This window comes from Aotus nancymaae, unplaced genomic scaffold (assembly GCF_030222135.1).
Source record: "Aotus nancymaae isolate 86718 unplaced genomic scaffold, 86718_ANA_hifiasm-v0.15.2.pri h1tg000032l_0, whole genome shotgun sequence".
NCBI lineage: Eukaryota > Metazoa > Chordata > Mammalia > Primates > Aotidae > Aotus > Aotus nancymaae.
In genome coordinates this window covers 26,217,740-26,237,843 of record NW_026988445.1, presented here as the reverse complement: position 1 = coordinate 26,237,843, position 20,104 = coordinate 26,217,740, and the positions used below count along the sequence as shown (strand labels likewise).

Below are 20,104 nucleotides of genomic sequence, written 5' to 3'. Positions count from 1 at the left end.
AATTCAATTTTTTTCCTAAGTGACTTTTGCAAACTGTTTTTGAGTCTCACTCTGTTGCCCAGGCTGGAGTGCAGTGGTGCCATCTCGGCTCACTGCAACCTCTGCCTTCCGGGTTCGAGAGATTCTCATGCCTCAGCCTCCGCAGTAGCTAGGATTACAGGCGTGCGCCACCACACCCAGCTAACTTTTGTATTTTTAGTAGAGATGGGGTTTTACCATGCTGACCAGGTTGGTCTCAAACTCCTGACCTCAAGTGATCCTCCCACCTCTGCCTCGCAAAGTGCTGGGATTACAGGCATGAGTCTCCATACCCAGCTGACTTTTTGCAAACTTTCAATCTATAATTTTAAAGCTTGTTGCAAAAAGGAAGTGCTATAATGATAATTATGTTAACTACAAAACATAAGTGTTCAAAATTGGAAATAATTTACATTTACATTAAAAGCCTAAAAGGCACTTTATTGTGCTTAGTTTATTTTACAATTTATTGCAATAGTTTTTCTCTTTTTTTTAGGCAATCATTTTTTATTACCCATGCAATTATTTGCTAACTGCTTGGTTCTGACTCACTATGCAGTTACCTTTCTGTTTTTATTAGCTATAAATAAGATGTCATATACCAAATATATATAATTGAACCTAGTGTTTCCAATGGCGTATAGAATTGGAAAGGGAATAGGCTAGAATTATTCTATGAGGAGATGCATTTTGTTCTGTTTTTTGTGCATATTACCTGATAACATTATTATGACATAGTCACTGTATATATTGATTTCAAAGGGCTTTTAGCTAATAATAAAATCTACTTATCATTTAAACTAACAGTGAATGAGATTCAAATTGCAGTTTCAAACTGACATTTGTTTCAATGTAAGGAAAACTAATACAGTATCTCTCCATTCTATGATAAAATAATAGTTTCCAAATTCCATAAAACAGCTATCTTATTCTTTTATATTATTTTTTGCAAGGAGGTTTTATGGTTAATAATAATAATAAAGGAAATAAATTATATTATGGTTGTTTTGCTAATGTCAGAGAGAAAAAAAAACACTTTCTTCAATTTTTCCTGCTATAACTTGCAATTTTCTCACATTCTTTAGTGTCTGACCACTTATCTCTTTTTTTTATTTTTTACTTTATTATTAGTTTTTTAGAGACAGGGTCTCGCTATGTTGTCCAAGCTGGAGTGCAGCGGCTATTCACAGGCGTGATCCCACTACTGCTGAGCATGGAAGTTTTGACCTGCTCCATTTCCGACCTGGGCCAGTTCACCCCTCCTTAGGCAACCTGGTGGTCCTCCGCTCCCGGGAGGTGACCATATTGATGCCGAACTTAGTGCAGACACTTGATCGGCATAGCGCACTATAGCCCAGAACTCCTGGGCTCAAGTGATCCTCCCACCTCAGCCTCCCGAGTAGCTGGGACTACAGGTACGCGCCACCGTGCCCGGCCATTTATCTCATTAAAAGCTGAAAAGTACAAGTGGTTTGAGCTACTATTAGAGTAAATCAATAAAGTTAATGAAGATTCTCATTTAAAAAAAATTGGTTTAAATTTTTATAGGAACAAAAAGGTACAGCTTTCTTATTTTCTATTCTTCAGCCTCACACATATGCCCCAAAGACTTCATCCCTCAGACATGCACAGATGCGCCTGCCTTGTTGAGGAGGTGTAAGCACATCACAAAAATAGCTTTCTGAAGAGATTTTAAATTAAGTTGTTAAATCCAACATATACAGCTACTTTACTCAGGAAAAAAAAAGATTTCTTTCAAAATATTACTGTTCATTGCCAATGCACCTGATGGAGATGTACAAGATGAACATTGTTTTCATGCTGGTGAATACAACAGTCCTTCTGCACTCATGGATCAAGGGGCAATTTTGACTTTGAAGTCTAATATTTAAAAAATACATTTTGTAAGGCTATAGCTGCCATAGATAAGTGATTCCTATGATGAATCTGGTGGGTTAAAGTAAACTGAAAACTTTCTGGAAAGAACTCACCATTCTAGATGCCATTAAGAACACTTGTGATTCATGGGAGGAGGTCAAAAGAGCAATGTGAACAGGAATTTGGAAGAAGAGGATTCTAACCCTCAAAGATACTTGTAAGGGTTCAAGACTTCAGTGGAGGAAGTAATTGCAGATGTGGTAGAAATAGCAAGAGAACTAGAATTAGAAGCAAAGTCTAGCTTGCTGCAACCTCATGATCAAACTTGAATGGATGAGGAGTTGCTTCTTATGCATGAGCAAAGAAAGTAGTTTCTTGAGATGGAATACGCTCCTGGTGAAGATGCTGTGAACATTGCTGAAATGACAACAAAGGTTACCTAAAAGGCTACCTAAACTTAGATGATTGGGGAGAGGCAGGGTTTAAGAGAATTGATACCAATTTAGAAAGACATTTTACTGTGGGTAAAATGCTATCAAACAGCATCACATTCTACAAAGAAATCTTTCATGAAAGGAAAAGGCAATCCATGTGGCACATTTGATGGCTGTCTTATTTTTAAAAATTGCCACAGCCACCCCAGCCTTCAGCAACCACCTCCCTGATCAGTCAGTGGCTATCGACTTCGAGTCAAGACCCTCCACCAGCAAAAAATCAGGACTTCCCGAAGGCTTAGATGATCATTAGCAATTTTTAGCAATAAAGTATTTTAAAGTATATACATTTTTTAGGCATAACACTATTGCATACATAATAGACTACAGTATAGTGTAAATATAACTTTATTTTTGAGACAGAGTCTCACTCTGTCACCCAGGTTGGAGTGCAATGGCACGATCTGGGCTCACTGCAACCTCTGCCTCCCAGGTTCAAGTGATCCTCCTGCCTCAGTCTTCCAAGTAGCTGGAATTACAGGCACGTGCCACCATGCCCAGCTAATTTTTGTATTTTTAGTAGAGATGGTTTCACCATGTTGGCTAGGCTCATCTCAAACTCCTGACCTCAAGTGATCCACCCGCCTCAGCCTCCCAAAGTGCTAGGATTACAGGCATGAGCTACCGCACCCAGCCTAAATGTAACTTTTAAATATGCACTGGGAAACCAAAACTTTCTTGCTTTGTGACATTTGCTTTATTGTCATGGTCTGGAACTGAACCCTCAATATCTCCCAGGTGTGCCTGCTGTTATTAACATTTCTTGCTCACAAACACTTCAAGAATTTTAAAAAAGAAAGAAAGAAAAAAGCTATGGTGGAATACTACTCAAGCGTAAAAGTGAGTGAGCTGCTGATTTATGCAGCAACACAGGCAAATCTCAAAAGCATTATGCTAAATGAACAAAACCTTAAATGTCTACTATATTATTCTACTTATGTGCCATTCTAGGGTAGGAAAAAACAAATGTTTGGTGAAAAACATTAGAACAGTGTTTGCCTTTGGGTAAAGAGCAGATATTGAATAGGCAGGGACGTGAAGAAACTTTCTAGGGTGATGGTGAAGTTCTTTATCTTGATAGGGGTTCTGGTTGTTTATGTTCCTCTTCAAACTCATTGAATAGCAGCTTCAATTTTGTGCATTTTATTTGATGTACATTTCACTAAAAACAAAACCATAAACAGTGAACTCTAGTTAATGATGCATATACAGAAGTGTTTAGGGGTGATATGTATCAATGCCTTCAGCATACTCTGAAATATATTTTAAAAATAAAATGGATATAAAGGTGAGTAGAAGATGGACTGATGAATAAATATATGATAAAGCAAGGACTGCAAGCTGTTAATAGTAAAATTTAAATGGATATATATATATATATATATATAGGTGTTCACTCTAATTTTTTCAACTTTTCTAATGTCTAGAAATTTTCATACTAAATGTTGAGAAAGAAAAAGCTGTGAACCTTGCACTATTTAGAAAAGAAAAAGTTTTGCATACAATTTCAGAGGCTTTTTAGAGCCCCACAGTCTACTCATGATCAGAGAGCCAATGGGTTGCAGGCTAAAAACTGGGTCTATAACTTTTGAAGCTCTATCACTAAGAACTTGTCAGGAGACAAGTATTTTAATATTCATTTACTATGAGAAATTAAAGCTGGCTATTTTAAGACTCCTTACAATTTTGGAATTCAGAGAATATCCTGAAAAAAATAATCTGATGACATATTTTCCTTATTTAGATGTTAAAATAACAGTGAAAATCAGCTACAACAAAACAGGTGCCTTTACAGTTGACCAAGTGATGTTGCTAGAGCAAGATGAGAAGCTTGAAAAAAATAAGCCTATAAAAAGGGAAAGCTGGGCCGGGCGCGGTGGCTCAAGCCTGTAATCCCAGCACTTTGGGAGGCCGAGGTGGGTGGATCACGAGGTCAAGAGATCGAGACCATCCTGGTCAACATGGTGAAACCCCGTCTCTACTAAAAATACAAAAAATTAGCTGGGCATGGTGGCGTGTGCCTGTAATCCCAGTTACTCAGGAGGCTGAGGCAGGAGAATTGCCTGAACCCAGGAGGCAGAGGTTGCAGTGAGCTGAGATCACGCCATTGCACTCCAGCCTGGGTAACAAGAGCGAAACTCCGTCTCAAAAAAAAAAAGGGAAAGCTGAAATTTTATTAACTGACAATGAAAAATGTAGTTAAAATCATATGATGTAAAAATGATAAAATTAGTAATTCACTAGAAAAAGTGACCAACCATTTTGTGATGTTTTGATATGGTGTCAAACTTACCCTTCTTAAAATCTCAGAGAATTTTAAAAACCTACCTATTCTTAGAGAGATGAATTATTTTTAGATAGATGTGCTATTTTTAGATAGGTGAATGGATTACATGGAAGAAGACTGAAGAAGACTTATGGTTATTTCCAAGAAGCAGTTCCTGATAACCAGAAATCTCAGCTACACCCAGCTTCCCAGAACTTAGCATTGCCATGGAAAAGAAGGACATGCACAAAATGAAAACACTAATAAGAAACTGGAAAAAATATCTGGAACTTATATCACCAAGGACTAATATCCACAATATATCTTCCTAATGATTTGTATATAAATATATATATATATTTCCAAAGTATCTAATATACAAAAAGCATTTAAAATATTAGAAGGAAAAGAAGAACAATTACAGAAAAATTGACAAAATATATGAACAAATAGCCCATATGTGTATTAGCAAGATGTTCCACTCACTCATTATAAAATAAATGCAAATTAAAGTATACCAAATTATATTTTAACAAGAAGGGTAAGTTTGTGGCTGTATTAAAAGGTCACAGAATGATTATTCATTTTTTTTCTGGCCAATTATTATTTCACTATTTTTACATCATATAATTTTAACTAAATTTTTCAATGACAGTTAATGAAATTCCAGCTTTCTCTTTTCATAGGTTTTTATCTTTTTAAAAAACTCATTTTGCTCTCATGGAATCACTTGTTCAAGTATAAAAGCACTTGTTTTGATTTCTTATCTAGATTTGAAAAAGCTCAAAAGTTTGACTATAATATACAGTGTTGGCAAGACTGTGGGGACTTAGGCAGTCTCACGTATTAGTGGCAAGGCAGAGTTGTGTAACTTCTGTGCAGGGGACTTTGGTAATGTCTAGGAAGACTACATTAGCATTTACTTTTTGACCCAGCAATCCAATCCTTCTTCTGGGAATTTTTTCCAAATCTATCCCACTGTGTATAGTTGTTTTTCCAGTTGTGTTGGTTTCCAACTATATATGTATATATAGTTAATACATATACATATATATATATACACACACACTCATACATACATACATATATATAGCTAACACATATATGTGTGTGTATATATATATATTAGCAAGATGTTCCACTCACTCATTATAAGATAAACGCAAATTAAAGTATATATATAAAGTATATATATTTTTAAATTTGTATTTATCTTATAATGAATTTAAGTATATACATACACTTTAATTTGCATGTACCTTATAATGAGTGGAGCAAATTAAACTATATACGTTGAATTAAAGTATAAATATATATACTTTAATTTGCATTTGTCTTATAATGAGTGAGTGGAGCATCTTGCTAATACTTGTATGGACTATTTGTTCATATCTTTTGTCCATTTTTCTATCTAGGTTGTTCTTCTTTTTCTTCTAATGTTTTAAAAGCTTTTTGCACATTAGCTACATTAGAAATTAGCGCTTTGTTATATAAGCTCCGCATATTTTTTCCAGTTTTTTGTTAGTGTTTTCATTTTGTGTATGGCCTTTTTTGCCATTGCAATGCTAAGTTCTGGGAAGCTGGGTGTAGATGAGGTTTCTGGTTAACAGGAACTACTTCTTGGAAATAATCATGTCACACACACACACACACACACACACACACACACACGGCTATTTGTTGCAGCAGTACTTTTAATTGGAAAAGATTAAAAACAACCCGAATGCCTGCCTACAGGGGACTAGTCGAATAAACAATGGTACGTTCATCCACATGAAGTACTATAGCATTTTCAGAAAGAAAAATGAAATACGTGTACACCCATGTTCATAGCAGCATTGTTATTAATAGCAAAAAAGTGAAAGCAACCCAACTATCCACTGACAGATGAATGGGTGAGTAACATGTGTTCTATGCATACAATGGAATAATGTTCAGCCTTTAAAAGGAAGGACGCTGTGACATACGCTACACATAGATAAACCTTGAGGACACCATGCTTGAGTGAAACAAACCAGTTGCAGAGGACAAATACCATATGTTTCTGCTTATATAAGATACCCAGTGTAAGTTAATTCATAGAGATGGAAAGTAGAACAGTGGTTGTCAGGAGCTGGAGGGAAGAGGAAATAGGGAGTTATTATTTAATAAATAGAGTTTTAGGCCTGGCACGGTGGCTCAAGCCTGCAATCTCAGCACTTTGGGAGGCCAAGGCAAGCGGATCATGAGGTCAAGAGATTGAGACCATCCTGGCCAACATAGTGAAATCCTGTCTCTACTAAAAATACAAAAATTAGCTAGGCATGGTGGCGAGTGCCTGTAGTCCCAGCTACTCGGGAGTCTGAGGCAGGAACCTGGGAGGCGGAGGTTGCGGTGAGCCAGGATCGAGCCACTGCTCTCCAGCCCAGGCAACAAGAGCGAGACTCCGTCTCAATAAATAAATAAATAGAGTTTCAGTTTTGCGAGATGAATGATGATGAAGGTTGCACAACAATGTGAAAATAATGTCGCTAACTATACACCTAAAAATAGTCTAAATGTGTAATTTTAGACTATCTTTAGTCTAAATTACTTTATGTGTATTTTACCACAAATTTTAAAAAACAAAGATGAAGATCTCTATATTCTGCTTAGATTGGTCTCCAGACTAGATTATTAAATAAAGCAAGGAATACAAGGATGTATATAGTAGTCTATCATTTGCTTAAGAGGGTGGAGAGGGAACCAAGTATTTGATTACCTTTTTTAAAACATCATGGAAACATAAACCAAAAACTTAAAAACAAAAAGTTACTACAGGTTAAGGAGAGAACAAGGTGGAAAGGACAGGAATACAATAGACTTTGTTTTGTATCTCAGAATAGAACTTGTTTTTAAATTTGATCTTTGAAGTATTTTAATGTTTTATATAACATTAAAAAAACTGAATTTTAAAAATGCAATACACTTTAAAAATGAAGCAAACTTAACTGTGTATAGAGTTGGTGGTACAGGAAATTATTTTAAGTAATTTTACAGTAATCTGATAGTACATTCCACATGCCATACACCCTAAGGACTAAAAGAACTGCAAAAAAAGCAGGATTTTGAGCTTTGTCAGGTATCCTGCTCCTGTAAATTTTATTGTTTTCTGAAACTAGAATATAATATAATGTACAATGATAGCATATAAAATGACATAAAAACCTGTATATTATGTAGAAAAATACATTATGTAAATAATAGCATAAAGCAAATAAGAAATGATGCTTATACCATTAGGAATCAAAGTTTTCTGAGAGAAAGATATAAAATAAAATTAGTGAAAGCCATGTAACCTTAAATTTGTATTGAGAATATCAGTGCAAAATAATAGTGCATTTTCTCTTAAATAAAATCCACTGGTGGTGGTCATGGTGAAGACGTGGGAATAAAGAATAAGTTTGGCCAAACACAGAAAGTTTTTGAAGCTAAGTGATATACGCATAGAAGCTCTTTGTATTATTTTCTGTACTTTATATATGTTTGTAACTTTCCATAACAAAAATCAAAAGTTAAAAAGAAATCAAGAGAGGAAACTTACATTAGTAGGTTGAGAAAACTTTCTCTCAACTATTAACTCAACATCTGGGAAAGGAAGAGCCATGTTCCTATCTCTAGTAGATGTTCTCAGATGCACAGCATGTTTTCCATCTTGTAGGAAAGGGACAACATCAGGCAGCTCCCAGACCACCATCAGGTAAATATCATCTTCCTTACCCTTTAATAGAAATCCAGTGAGTATATGAAAAGTTTAATTAATTATTTTATTTTGAACTGTTTTAAAGAGAGAGAAAATAGAACCTACACTGATGTATCCACCATCTAGCTTTATCAAATTTTCAGCCCCATCTATTCCTTGCTAATATAATTCCTCTTTCTTCTTCCCTCCCCAGAGTAACCAGTAATATGAATATGATGTTAGTCATGAAAGTTTTAATATTTCTACATATACATACATATACATTCTACATATATATGATAGTGCTTTCAGACTTTAAGCCATTTTATAAATGCTGTCCAACTGTATGGATTCTTCTTCAACTTTCTTATTTCATTCAATAGGATGTTTTTGAGATTTATACAAGTTACTTCATGGAACTCCAGTTCATTTATTTTTAACTGCTTTATCATATTATATAAACATACTACAATTTATTTATCCATTACCCCATAGATGGATGTTCAGGATGCCAATTTTGTATTGCTTTCCTTTACAGACAGGCAGCACAATTTCTAGAGTATATGTCTGGGTAAAATGACCTAACTATAAGATATATACATCTTCAACTTTACTAGCTATCACCAATCGACTTCTCTAGGTAGTGTTTAGCTATGTTCACTCTCACCAGGAGTAGATGAGAGTTCCCCTTTCTTCATATTCTTGCTGATACTTGGTATTATTTGATTTTTTAAAATTGTTTTGCCTGATGAGTGTGAAATGGGACATTTTAAAACTAATTTTTAACAGCCTTTCAAATAGGAAGAGAGGAAGTCAAATTGTCTCTGCAGTTGACATGATTGTATGTTTAGAAAACACCATCTTCTTAGCCCAAAATCTCCTTAAGCTGATAAGTAATTTCAGCAAAGTCTCGGGATAGAAAATCAATGTGCAAAAATCACAAGCATTCCTATACACCAATAACAGACAAGCAGAGAGCCAAATCATGAGTGAATTCCCATTCACAATTGCTACAAAGACAATAAAATACCTAGGAATACAACTGGAAGGGATGTGAAGGACTTCTTCAAGGAGAACTATGAACCACTGCTCAAGGAAATAAGAGATGACACAAACAAATGGAAAAACATGCCATGTTCATGGATAGGAAAAATCAGTATCACAAAAATGGCCATACTGTCCAAAGTAATTTATAGATTCAATGCTATCCCTATCAAGCTACCATAGACTTTCTTCACAGAATTAGAAAAAACTACTTTAAATTTCATATGGAATCAAAAAAGAGCCATTACAGTCAAGACAATCCATAGCAAAAAGAACAAAGCTGAAGGCATCATGCTACCTGACTTCAAACTATATTACAGTGCTACAGTAACCAAAACAGCATGGTACCAGTACCAAAACAGAAATATAGACCAATGGAACAGAGCAGAAGCCTCAGAAGTAAAGTCACACATCTACAACCATCTGATCTTTGACAAACCTGACAAAAACAAGCAATGGGGAAAGAATTCCCTTTTTAATAAATGGTGCTGGGAAAACTGGCTGGCCATATGCAGAAAACTGAAACTGGACCCCTTCTTTACACTTCATACAAAAATTAACTCAAGATGGATTAAAGACTTAAAGGAAGACCTAAAACCATAAAAACCCTAGAAGAAAACCTAGGCAATACCATTCAGGTCATAGGCTTCATGACTAAAACACCAAAAGCAATGTCAACAAAAGTGAAAATTAACAAATAGGATCTAATTAAACTAAAGAACTTCTGCACAGCAAAAGGAAGTATCATTGGAGTGAACAATGAATCTACGTGGAACTTAAACAAATTACAAGAAAAAAAAAACTCATCAAAAAGTGGGCAAAGGATATGAACAGACACTTCTCAAAAGAAGACATTTATGCAGCTAACATATGAAAAAAAGCTCATCATCACTGGTCATTAGAGGAATACAAATCAAAACCACAATGAGATACCATCTCATGCCAGTTAGAATGACGATCTTTAAAAAGTCAGGAAACAACAGATGCTGGAGAGGATGTGAAGAAATAGGAACGTTTTTAAACTGTCTGTGGGAATGTAAATTAGTTTAACCATTGTGGAAGATAGTGTGGTGATTCCTCAAGGATCTACAACCAGAAATAACATTTGACTCAGCAATCCCATTACTGGGTATATACCCAAAGGATTATTAATCATTCTACTATAAAGACACATGCACACGTATGTTTATTGCAGCACTATTCACAATAGCAAAGACTTGGAACCAACCAAAATGCTCATCAATGACAGAATGGATAAAGAAAATGTGGCACATATACACCATGGAATACTATGCAGTCACAAAAAAGAGATGAGTTCATGTCCTTTGCAGGGAAATGGATGAAGCTGGAAACCATCATTCTCAGCACACACAGGAACAGAAAACCAAACACCACATGTTCTCACTCAGAAGTGGGAGATGAACGGTGAGAACACACGAACACAGGGAGGGGAACATCACACACCAGGGCCTGTTGGGGAATGGGGTGCTAGGGGTGGGATAGCATTTGGAGAAATACCTAATGTAGATGGTGGGTTGACGAGTGTAGCAAACCACCATGGCACGTGTATACCTATGTAACGAACCTGCACCCACCAGGTGCAGTGGCTCACTGCCTGTAATCCCACCACTTTGGGAGGCTGAGGCAGATGGATCATGAGGTCAAGAGATTGAGACCATCCTGGCCAACATGCTAAAACCCTGTCTCTACTAAAAATACAAAAATTAGCTGGTGCGCTCCTGTAGTCCCAGCTACTGGGGAGGCTGAGGCAGGAGAATCGCTTGAAGCTGGGAGGCAGAGGTTGCAGTGAGCCAAGATCCCACTACTGCACTCCAGCCTGGTGAGAGACTGAGACTCCATCTCAAAAAAAATAAAAAGAAAAAAAGAAAAAAAACCTTCATGTTCTGCACACGTATCCCAGAACTTAAAGTATATGAAAAAAGATACTGAAAACGAAAACTATTTACCACTATTTAAAAAAAAAGAAAAAAAAAACCCTAATTTTTTATTAGTTACATTAATCGTATTTCCCTGATTGTTGTGAGTTGAACATTTTTTTATGTGTCTGTGAGCCATCTGGATTTCCTTACTTGTCCTTTGTTCATTTTTATATTGGGCTATTTTTTTCCTGGATTTTGGGGATTTCTCTATGTATCTTGGTTCCTAACCCTTCTTCAGTTAGCTGGGATGCAATGGTCTTTTCATGGTCTGTGACTTGTTCTTTTCACTTTGTTTTTTTAAGACAAGCTTTTATTTTTAATTTGAATGTAGTAATGATACTTTTGCCGTATCCCATCTGTGGATGTGGTATATCTCTCCATTTATTCAGATTTTTTTTCACATCCTTTATTCAGATTTATTTCCACAAAACTTTTGCATAGTTCTTGCTACATTTATTTTAGGTACCTTACACTTTTGTTTGTTATTGTTATGTGATCATTTATTCCACCTGTACTATGTTATGTCTTCGTGTGTGTGTGTGTGTGTGTGTGTGTGTGTAACAGGGTCTTGCTCTGTTGCCCAGGCTGGAGTGCAGTGGTGCTATCTTGGCTCACTGCAATTTCTGCCTCCCAGGCTCAGATGAGCCTCCCACCTCAGCCTCCCAAGTAGCTGGGACTACAGGCACGCACCACCACGCCCGGATAATTTTTGTATTTTTTGTAGGGATAGGGTTTTGCCATGTTGGCCAGGATGATCTTGAATTCCTGACCTCAAGCAATCTGCCCACCTTGGCCTCCCAAACTGCTGAGATTACAGGCATGAGTCACCGTGTTCAGCCATATTTATATTTTTGAACTGGTTATTATTGATGAGATGCCATTAATTGTCAATTTTTGAATTGTTATATGGGAATAAAAGTCAAAATTTTAAGGCTGATTATTTGCTTGCAGAACATGACTCTTTCTATGTTGAAAAGCAGCTATGAAAAGTGGAGAGAATATTGGTCTAGGAGTGAAGACAGCTGGTTTCTAGTCTTAGTTCTTGTAGGACATCTTGTAGTTTTTCTAGGAAAACAGCAGTTCATATAATGCTAAGAGCATTATTATGTTAATTGCTTCATAAGGAAAGATCATTTACTTAAAGGGACACACAAGTACAGCTATATGAATATATCCATAAAGTACTGTGGATAAAAGGAAGATAAGTAATTAATCATCTTCTTGGAACCCCCATAGCACTTTGTTTATTATGTTAGAACAGTAATCTCTCACCAACCTATGGTTTTGTCAGCAATGGCTTGGGGGCATATTTATCTAAAATTTGCCAAAGGTTTCATATGCAGAATGCAATTTTATCCCCTTAAAACTGAGATTATGAGAAGAATTGTTGTTTTCTTCTCTTGTTGTTTATGAAGTTGTATTAATAGACCAGTCAATTTACAATCTGCCCTCTCGTTACATGGCTAGAAAATCATTCCCAGAAAATTCAGCACAGTGATGATTTGTGCCCAGAGAAGGCAGTTGCACAAGCATTTTTCTGAGACTTGAGAAAATAAAACCAAGAATAGAAGTGTAAGAGAGATACTATATTTAAGCTGTTAAGGTTGTTTGAACACATTTAAAAGTGCATAATATTTTGGAGACCCTTCTCAGCTTATAACGCATCAGCAATGTTTCCTGAATAACTGAGTATGACTACTAAAGCAGGTTTTGGCTTCTTGGTTTTTGGGATTTGTTTGTTTGTTTTTGTTTTTAAGGCAGCTGGAGTCCAGGAAGACAGAGGTTTCAATTTATCTGTCCTCCATTCCACTCTCAGCTCCAACTTCTACCTGTCCCCCTTCCTAACCACAGCAGCTTCTGGCGCACAGAGAAATGGGGTTTGGAGTTTAGGGAAAGAAATTTATTATAAAGCTTATTCTATTTTTAGCTGAAAAAAAAAAAAGGCCTGGCTACCAGATTAGTCTGAGAACCATGCCACCATAAAAGCTTCTGAAGCCCTTTGTGAAAGCACTCACAGCACTTGTAATATAGGTGATCAGTGCCACTCTTATTAAATTATGCATTTCATGGTGAAAGGGAATATCTTTCTGGAACACGGCAAATATTTGGTAAATGATTATTGAAAAAAAGAATGAATTTAAGTATTCTAGAAAATAAGTAAGTAAATTGAATTATTTTATTTCAAATAGGCAGATATAATAAATAATAATATACTAATAATAAGTAAATAAGTATACTTTCAACATTATATTATAAAGCTGCCCCTCCAACATTAATAAAAATTCTCCAAATACCCCTTATAAATTTACTATTATCTACTTTACAAGAGGTTCTTTACTTTTTATGTTTTATTCTTTCAATCCTTAATGAACACCTACTCTGGGCATGGCCAAGAATACAAATATAAATAAGAGAGGTTTTCAATTCTTATCAAGATCAACCTGCAGGTTTTAAATGCAGAACCAGAATAATCAGAGTGAAAAATGCTGCAGTAGAACTAAAAACAATTTTGGTGAGTGAATAGTTCCATGCTACTTTTGTAGCCCTTAAAAAAGAAGCATTTGTGACAGCAGACATTGTGTGGTAGGAAGGGCATCCTGATGAACAATGGCACTTAATAAAGCAAAAACCAACATTTCATTTTTAGAGTGTATTACTAAGAAATTCCTTTCTACAGTGCCATTTTGGATTGCTCAGACAAGCGAAGAGTGTATTACATCAGGGAAGTTTTTCACTCCTTTTTTTCAGTTCTTAAGTCATCAGTTATCTTAAGTTGGTGCTTCATGATTGCTATGCTATTCAAGATTTTTCTGATCTTAGCTTTCAGAAGGAGAATAATAAACGTAATGAGTCCTTGAGTTCGAGGTGCTGGGGTGAAATCCATGCAATAGCCAGAATAAATGATCCAGTCTTCATTTTAAATTTGAAGAGGACATTAGCATTCCAAGGTGATAATAGAGTCATAGGAAAAATAAATTAGCCTACCTCAGTCCTCCTCAAACAGACCTGGGCGGATTGGATCATTAACCTTCAAAATAAACAAGGCGATTTTGGTGACAAACTGAAAAAGTGACTTGAGCATCCGTGAATGCATTATGAGTTATAAGGGACAGAGCCTGCTGGACAGCAGTTCTGCTAGTGAATTATTCCAAAAGGAGGGTATAAAGCATGTCAGAGGTGGCAGCTCAGTATAAATTTAACCTTCTTGTCACGCGCCTTAGGAGACCCTGACTAATCCTTCAGCAGAAGCTTGATGGGCAGGAGGTGGCGGCTGGGCAGTGCTTCTTTTTCGCTCTTTGCTTGAACCTGGGCAAGGTTAATGAGGAGCATCACGGGCAGGTTGAGGATAAACACTATCTTCAGCTGGCTAGCAAGAGAGGAGTTACATGGGTGGGGATTATCCACTGACTCATTGCATTTTCCCACAAAGGGCACCTGCAGTATGAATATGAAATGGGATTGTTAACCTGGATCATTTTGACAGTCCCGTTGCGCTCCAAGGCCAGGAGCAGGTGCTGGTGTTCTTCCGGGGCTTTGAGGAACATGAGGCGCCGCAGGTAGTGATCGTCCTCCTTCCAGTCTTTCCCCTCCAGCAGCACTTTCATCTCCTGCCCACTGCCAAAGTCCCAGATTCTGACTGTTCCTGAACAGACAGAGAAAAAGACTATGTGGGTAAAAATGACTTAGAGAAAGCTTGGCTTTTAGCTCAGAGAAATTCATCTGATCAAAAGCTTTCTGCCAACAATTTATCCTATATTTATTTCCTATTCAGATGGGTGAGTCTTCTCAGGCTTGCAGTACATGAAATTTATTTCTGTATGCCTTGATTTGTCACAGGCTGAAAAAAAATAAACAGGACCAGGAAATGCCTTGAAATCTACCCTCGGTCTCTCCTACTAAGCTTTTTTTCTTAGGTGGGTCTTTTCTGTTCTTATTCTCCCAGTGCTTTTCAGTGTGCTAAACACCCTGTCCTGAACATGAGAATATTAGCTACCACGCCACAGTTATTATTCACAGCGAAAGACCATTCCAGTAATCTATCACATTTCCTAATGTGCTGACATATTTTAGGACTTTAGTTCTTATTAGATAATAAAAAGTTGGAGGGAATCCCAGCTGGTAAGAAACTGCCAAGCCCGGAGTGGTTTTGTTGGTTAAGGGAGGAAAATGAAAGAAAAGTGTCAAGTTTTTTTCTTACATTTAAAATTATACTTTCTGTTTGAAACTGAATCCCCAATGTGATGGTATTTGGAGATGATTAGGTCATAAGTATAGGGCCCTCATGAATGGGATTAGTGCCTTTATAAAAAAAAAAAAAGGCCAGCCCCAAATTCAGATATGCTGTGGCTCAGATGAAAAAAGAAAAAAATAAAAATAAATAAACTGGGCTGAAAGATCTGCCTTTCCCCTTTGTCACATGAGAACACGGTGAGAAGGGACCATCTATAAACCAAACGGTGGGCCCTTGCCAGACACCAGAGCTGCCAGCGGCTTGATCTTGAACGTCCCAGCCTCCAGAACTGAGAGAAATCAATTTCTGTTGTTGAGAAACACCCAGTCCTCCTGCCTTGAGTGGTAAGGAATGTCAAATGGTCTGAGCCCAGGAGGTTTTCCTACCTCCAGTCAAGAGGTAGAGAAGAATTTGCTCAGTTCTTTCTCCCTTACAATCGGTGTTCATCTACAATATCAGCAAGAGGGTCTGCTGCCCTTCCCTCAGTGGCTTAGGCTTTTGCTTTGTCGGTAAGATGGATGCAGTGGGATTTCTGTTGCTCCACAGTGTTGGCTGTTCCTCTCCCCCAGATCTGCACCACGAGGGAGGCCGGCACTGTGTGACATGTGATGAGCTATGTGAGGAGCATGGTAATGAACGCACACTCTTTGTGTTTCTGGCTTTCAGAAGCTCTGTACTCTCATGCTGTCCTACACTCAGATCTCAGCAATTCTTACAAATTTGAATACATTCTCACCCATCTGAATGCCGGTCTCATTTCCTTCTCATCACTGCCCTAGGTAAAGCCAGTAAGTGTGTCCTGTCTTTCCCTGGAAGTACCTGTCTCACCTTAGATTTCAGGCTGTTTGCCCTGCGACATCAATTCTCTCATAGGTTCAAGAAAAGTTCTGGGCTGAGGGTGGTGGCTTATGCCTGTAATCCCAGCATTTTGGGAGGCTGAAGCGGGCGGATCACCTGAGGTCAGGAGTTCGAGACCAGCCTGACCAACATGGAGAAACCCCAATTCTACTAAAAATACAAAATTAGCCGGGTGTGGTGGCACATGCCTGTAATCCCAGCTACTCAGGAGGCTGAGGCAGGGGAATCACTTGAACCCAGGAGGTGGAGGTTGCGGTGAGCTGAGATACCGCAACTGCACTCCAGCCTGGGCAACAAGAGTGAAACCCCGTCTCAAAAAAAAAAGAAAGAAAGAAAGAAAAGAAAAGTTCTGATTTCATAGATTAGTTTGCTTTTTTTCTAGATGTCAGTGTGGGTCCAACACCTTCCATCTTACTGCATACCAAGAAGGAGACACTGTCAGCTCCAATCCTGATAGTGCTTAAAACATTTTAATTAATCTGATATATGAAATTTGAGAACTCGACTAATGCAAAAATTTAATTAAAGATTTTTATCAGTGTTTGGCAAAATTTGTTAACCTTCTACATTGCTTTGAACTTTGAAAAATAAAAAGAGGCTCCTTGTATTTCCAGCAATCTGGGAGGCTGAGGCAGGTGGATCACAAGGTCAGGAGTTTGAGACCAGCCTGACCAACATGGTGAAACCCTGTCTCTACTAAAAAAAACCAAAAATTAGCTGGGTGTGCTGGCAGGTGTCTGTAATCCCAGCTACTTGGGAGGCTGAGGCAAGAGAATCACTTGAACCCAGGAGGTGGAGGTCACAGTGAGTCGAGATCGCGCCACTACACTCCAGGCTGGGCAACACAGCGATACTCCATCTCAAAAAATAAAAATGAAAAAGAAACAGAAAGTTGCAAAAATAATAGAGTCCTGTGTACCTTTTCCCTACTTCCCTCACATTGCTTACATCTCTGATTATAATTACAGTATAATCCTAAAACAAGCAAACTGACATTAGAAAATCCCATTAACTAGACTACAGACCTTGTTCAGATTTTACCAGTTTTTTACATGCAGTCGTGTGTGTGTGTGTGTCTAGTTCTTCACTATTTCACTATGTGTATAAATTTGCACAACCAATATACAGAAATATTTCATCAACCCACAGGAACTTTCTTGTGCTAACCTTCATAGTCACCACAACCCCCGCCATCACTGTCTGGTAATCACTAAGCTGTTTTACTTATCTAAAAGTTTGTCATTTTGAAGACATTTTATTTTGTTATTTTAAGAATGTTATTGGCTGGGCATGGTGGCTCACACCTGTAATCCCAGCACTTTGGGAGGCTGAGGCGGGCAGATCATTTGAGGTCAGGAGTTCCGAGACCAGCCTGGGCAACATACGAAACCCTGTCTCTACCAAAAATACAAAAATTAGCCAGGCATGGTAGCACACGCCTGTAGTTCCAGCTACTCGAAAGGCTGAGGCGGGAGACTTGCTTGAAACCTGGAGGTGGAGGTTGCGGTGAGCAGAGACCCCGCACCACTGCATTCCAGCCTGGGCAACAAAGCAAGATTCCATCTCAAAAAAAAAAAAAAAGAATTGAAATGGAATATGTAACCTTTTGAGATTGGCTTTTGCCTTTTCCTAGTGCCTTTCAGATTCGTTCAAATTGCTGCAAATATAACTAGCTTGTTTCTTTGCATTACTTGTAATCACTACAGTATTCCACTGTACTATGTATTGCAGTTTGTCTAACCAGTTACCTGTTGAAAAATGTTTTTTTTTCAGTTTTTGGTTATTATGAATAAATCTGCTATAAATTTAAAAAACAAAACACCACCCACTCTATAGTATCCTGTTGTAGCAGCTCAAATGGACAGAGACACTTTCCTTATTGTTAAGTTCATTTGTTTGCTTTGGGGGACCCGGAAGAAGGGGCCACAGGGATAATAAACAGCGTAATTGTGGAAAGACTATTTCTAGGTCATTGCTCAGAGTGGAGAACTCTCTTCTCACATGGGCTTTTATAGTGGTCACCTCAGGTTCAGACTCCAGTGAACCACAGGTCTTTTCCTCTCCGCCTTTAACCGTACTCCCTTCTTATCCCTCAACACTAATCCTACTCCACACCCAGAGTGTTTTCACTTCACTATTTTCCCTCTCCTACGCCAGGTTCTCCCCATCAGCAACACTCACACTCCCAGTATTTGTTTGTTGGCCACTAACACCATCATTAAACATTGATTAAATACTCCCTATTACCCAGCACTGTGGTAGAAACGGGGAGTATTTAATGAATAACCACAGTTCCTACCCTCAGGGACGCTGTGGTATTATAGGAAAGCAGTCACACAAACAGTTAAAAGATGTCATCGTGATCTCATACATTCCTGGGTTATGCAGACGACAGTCGCATTGCCTAGATTTCCTGCCACCTTAGGACTTGGGATTTAGTGGAGCAGACAGCAGGGAGACGTACTCCTCAGTAATGAGAGACCAGTGGTTCATGGTCTGAACTTCTCTGGGAGTCAGAGAATCTCACTTCCCAGGATGTCCCAGATCTGTCAATTTAACAGAGAGGGCCCGGCTCACTCCTGTCATCCCAGCTACTCAGGAGGCCAAGGAGGGAGGATCACTTGAAGCCAGGAGTTTAAGACCAGCCTGGGCAACACAGTGAGTCCCTGTCTCCAAATAAATAAATACAATAAAATAAATTTAACATGCATACCTCAAACTCAATATTTGAAAGAATTCTAGATTCTAGAACTAACAGCATAAAATATGGCTTGCAAAAGCAATACTATTGTCAGTCATTTACTGAATTGCTTAATGCTTCTGCCTGATAATAACTGTGTACATTGCTCAGCATTTCAACAACTCTTTTCATGTCTACGCAGGGTGTGCTTATGGAAAGTGAGACTGCTTTCTCAAGAACTGGTCCACGTGAAGGGCAGCTGCATTTATTCCTACCCCATCAACTAAGCATTCATGATTTCATTTCGCGCTGTGTTGTCATCTGCTCACACTTTAAAAAACCAGACTTTCACACATCAGGGTGCTCACTCAATTCATCAATTGGCTTAGCAACCAGCACTTATTGAGTAAATATAGGCCTAGGGTAAATACATTCAGTATAGTGCATGAAATTGGTCATATGGTCTAGATAAAGCAGTTCTTTTGTTTAGAATGTAGTGAGTGGGGTGAAAGGTGGGGCGGTCTGTAGCTCTCTAGTTCCTGGAAGTCCTACCAGTGCTCTATAGCGTAAGGCATAGCAAACGACCTGGCCCAACCTGGGCCTGGCGTCCTCTCAAGAAGGCATATGAACAACTCCAATATAGAACTCTGGAAGTAATGTGACAAAGTTGGCTGGATGTTTTGTCTGGTCCAGAAGTCTACTGTCGGTAAAACTATTGTTAGCAAGCACTGGATCCGACGTCTATCTCTTAGCTGATGGTACCCAAAAGTGGAGGGATAGAATGAGTCAGTGCAACACAGATTCTATGAGATGGCATATGTGAAAGACTTTTGCAAACCGTTAAAGCAACTATGTAAATGCAACATGAGGAATTATTTTTAACATCCATATCAAGACATTGATGCCTGTTAGATAAGGGACTCTACCACTATTCACCGAGACATAGGAATTTCACTGGCACACAGATATATTCCAGCCTGCTTCATGCGCTCCTT

General features: G+C 38.0%; 1 protein-coding gene across 1 annotated transcript in view; it reads right to left on the bottom strand.

Moving 5' to 3' along the window:
* Positions 1-20,104, bottom strand: part of WDR64 (WD repeat domain 64) — a 144,375-nt gene that overhangs the window by 39,926 nt on the left and 84,345 nt on the right. The window contains exons 14-15 of the mRNA XM_064383474.1: positions 14,808-14,983; positions 8,219-8,395 (exon numbers count right to left, since the gene is read on the bottom strand). Of these exons, the coding sequence (XP_064239544.1) occupies positions 8,219-8,395; positions 14,808-14,983 (353 nt within the window). The remainder of the gene's footprint in view (positions 1-8,218; positions 8,396-14,807; positions 14,984-20,104) is intronic.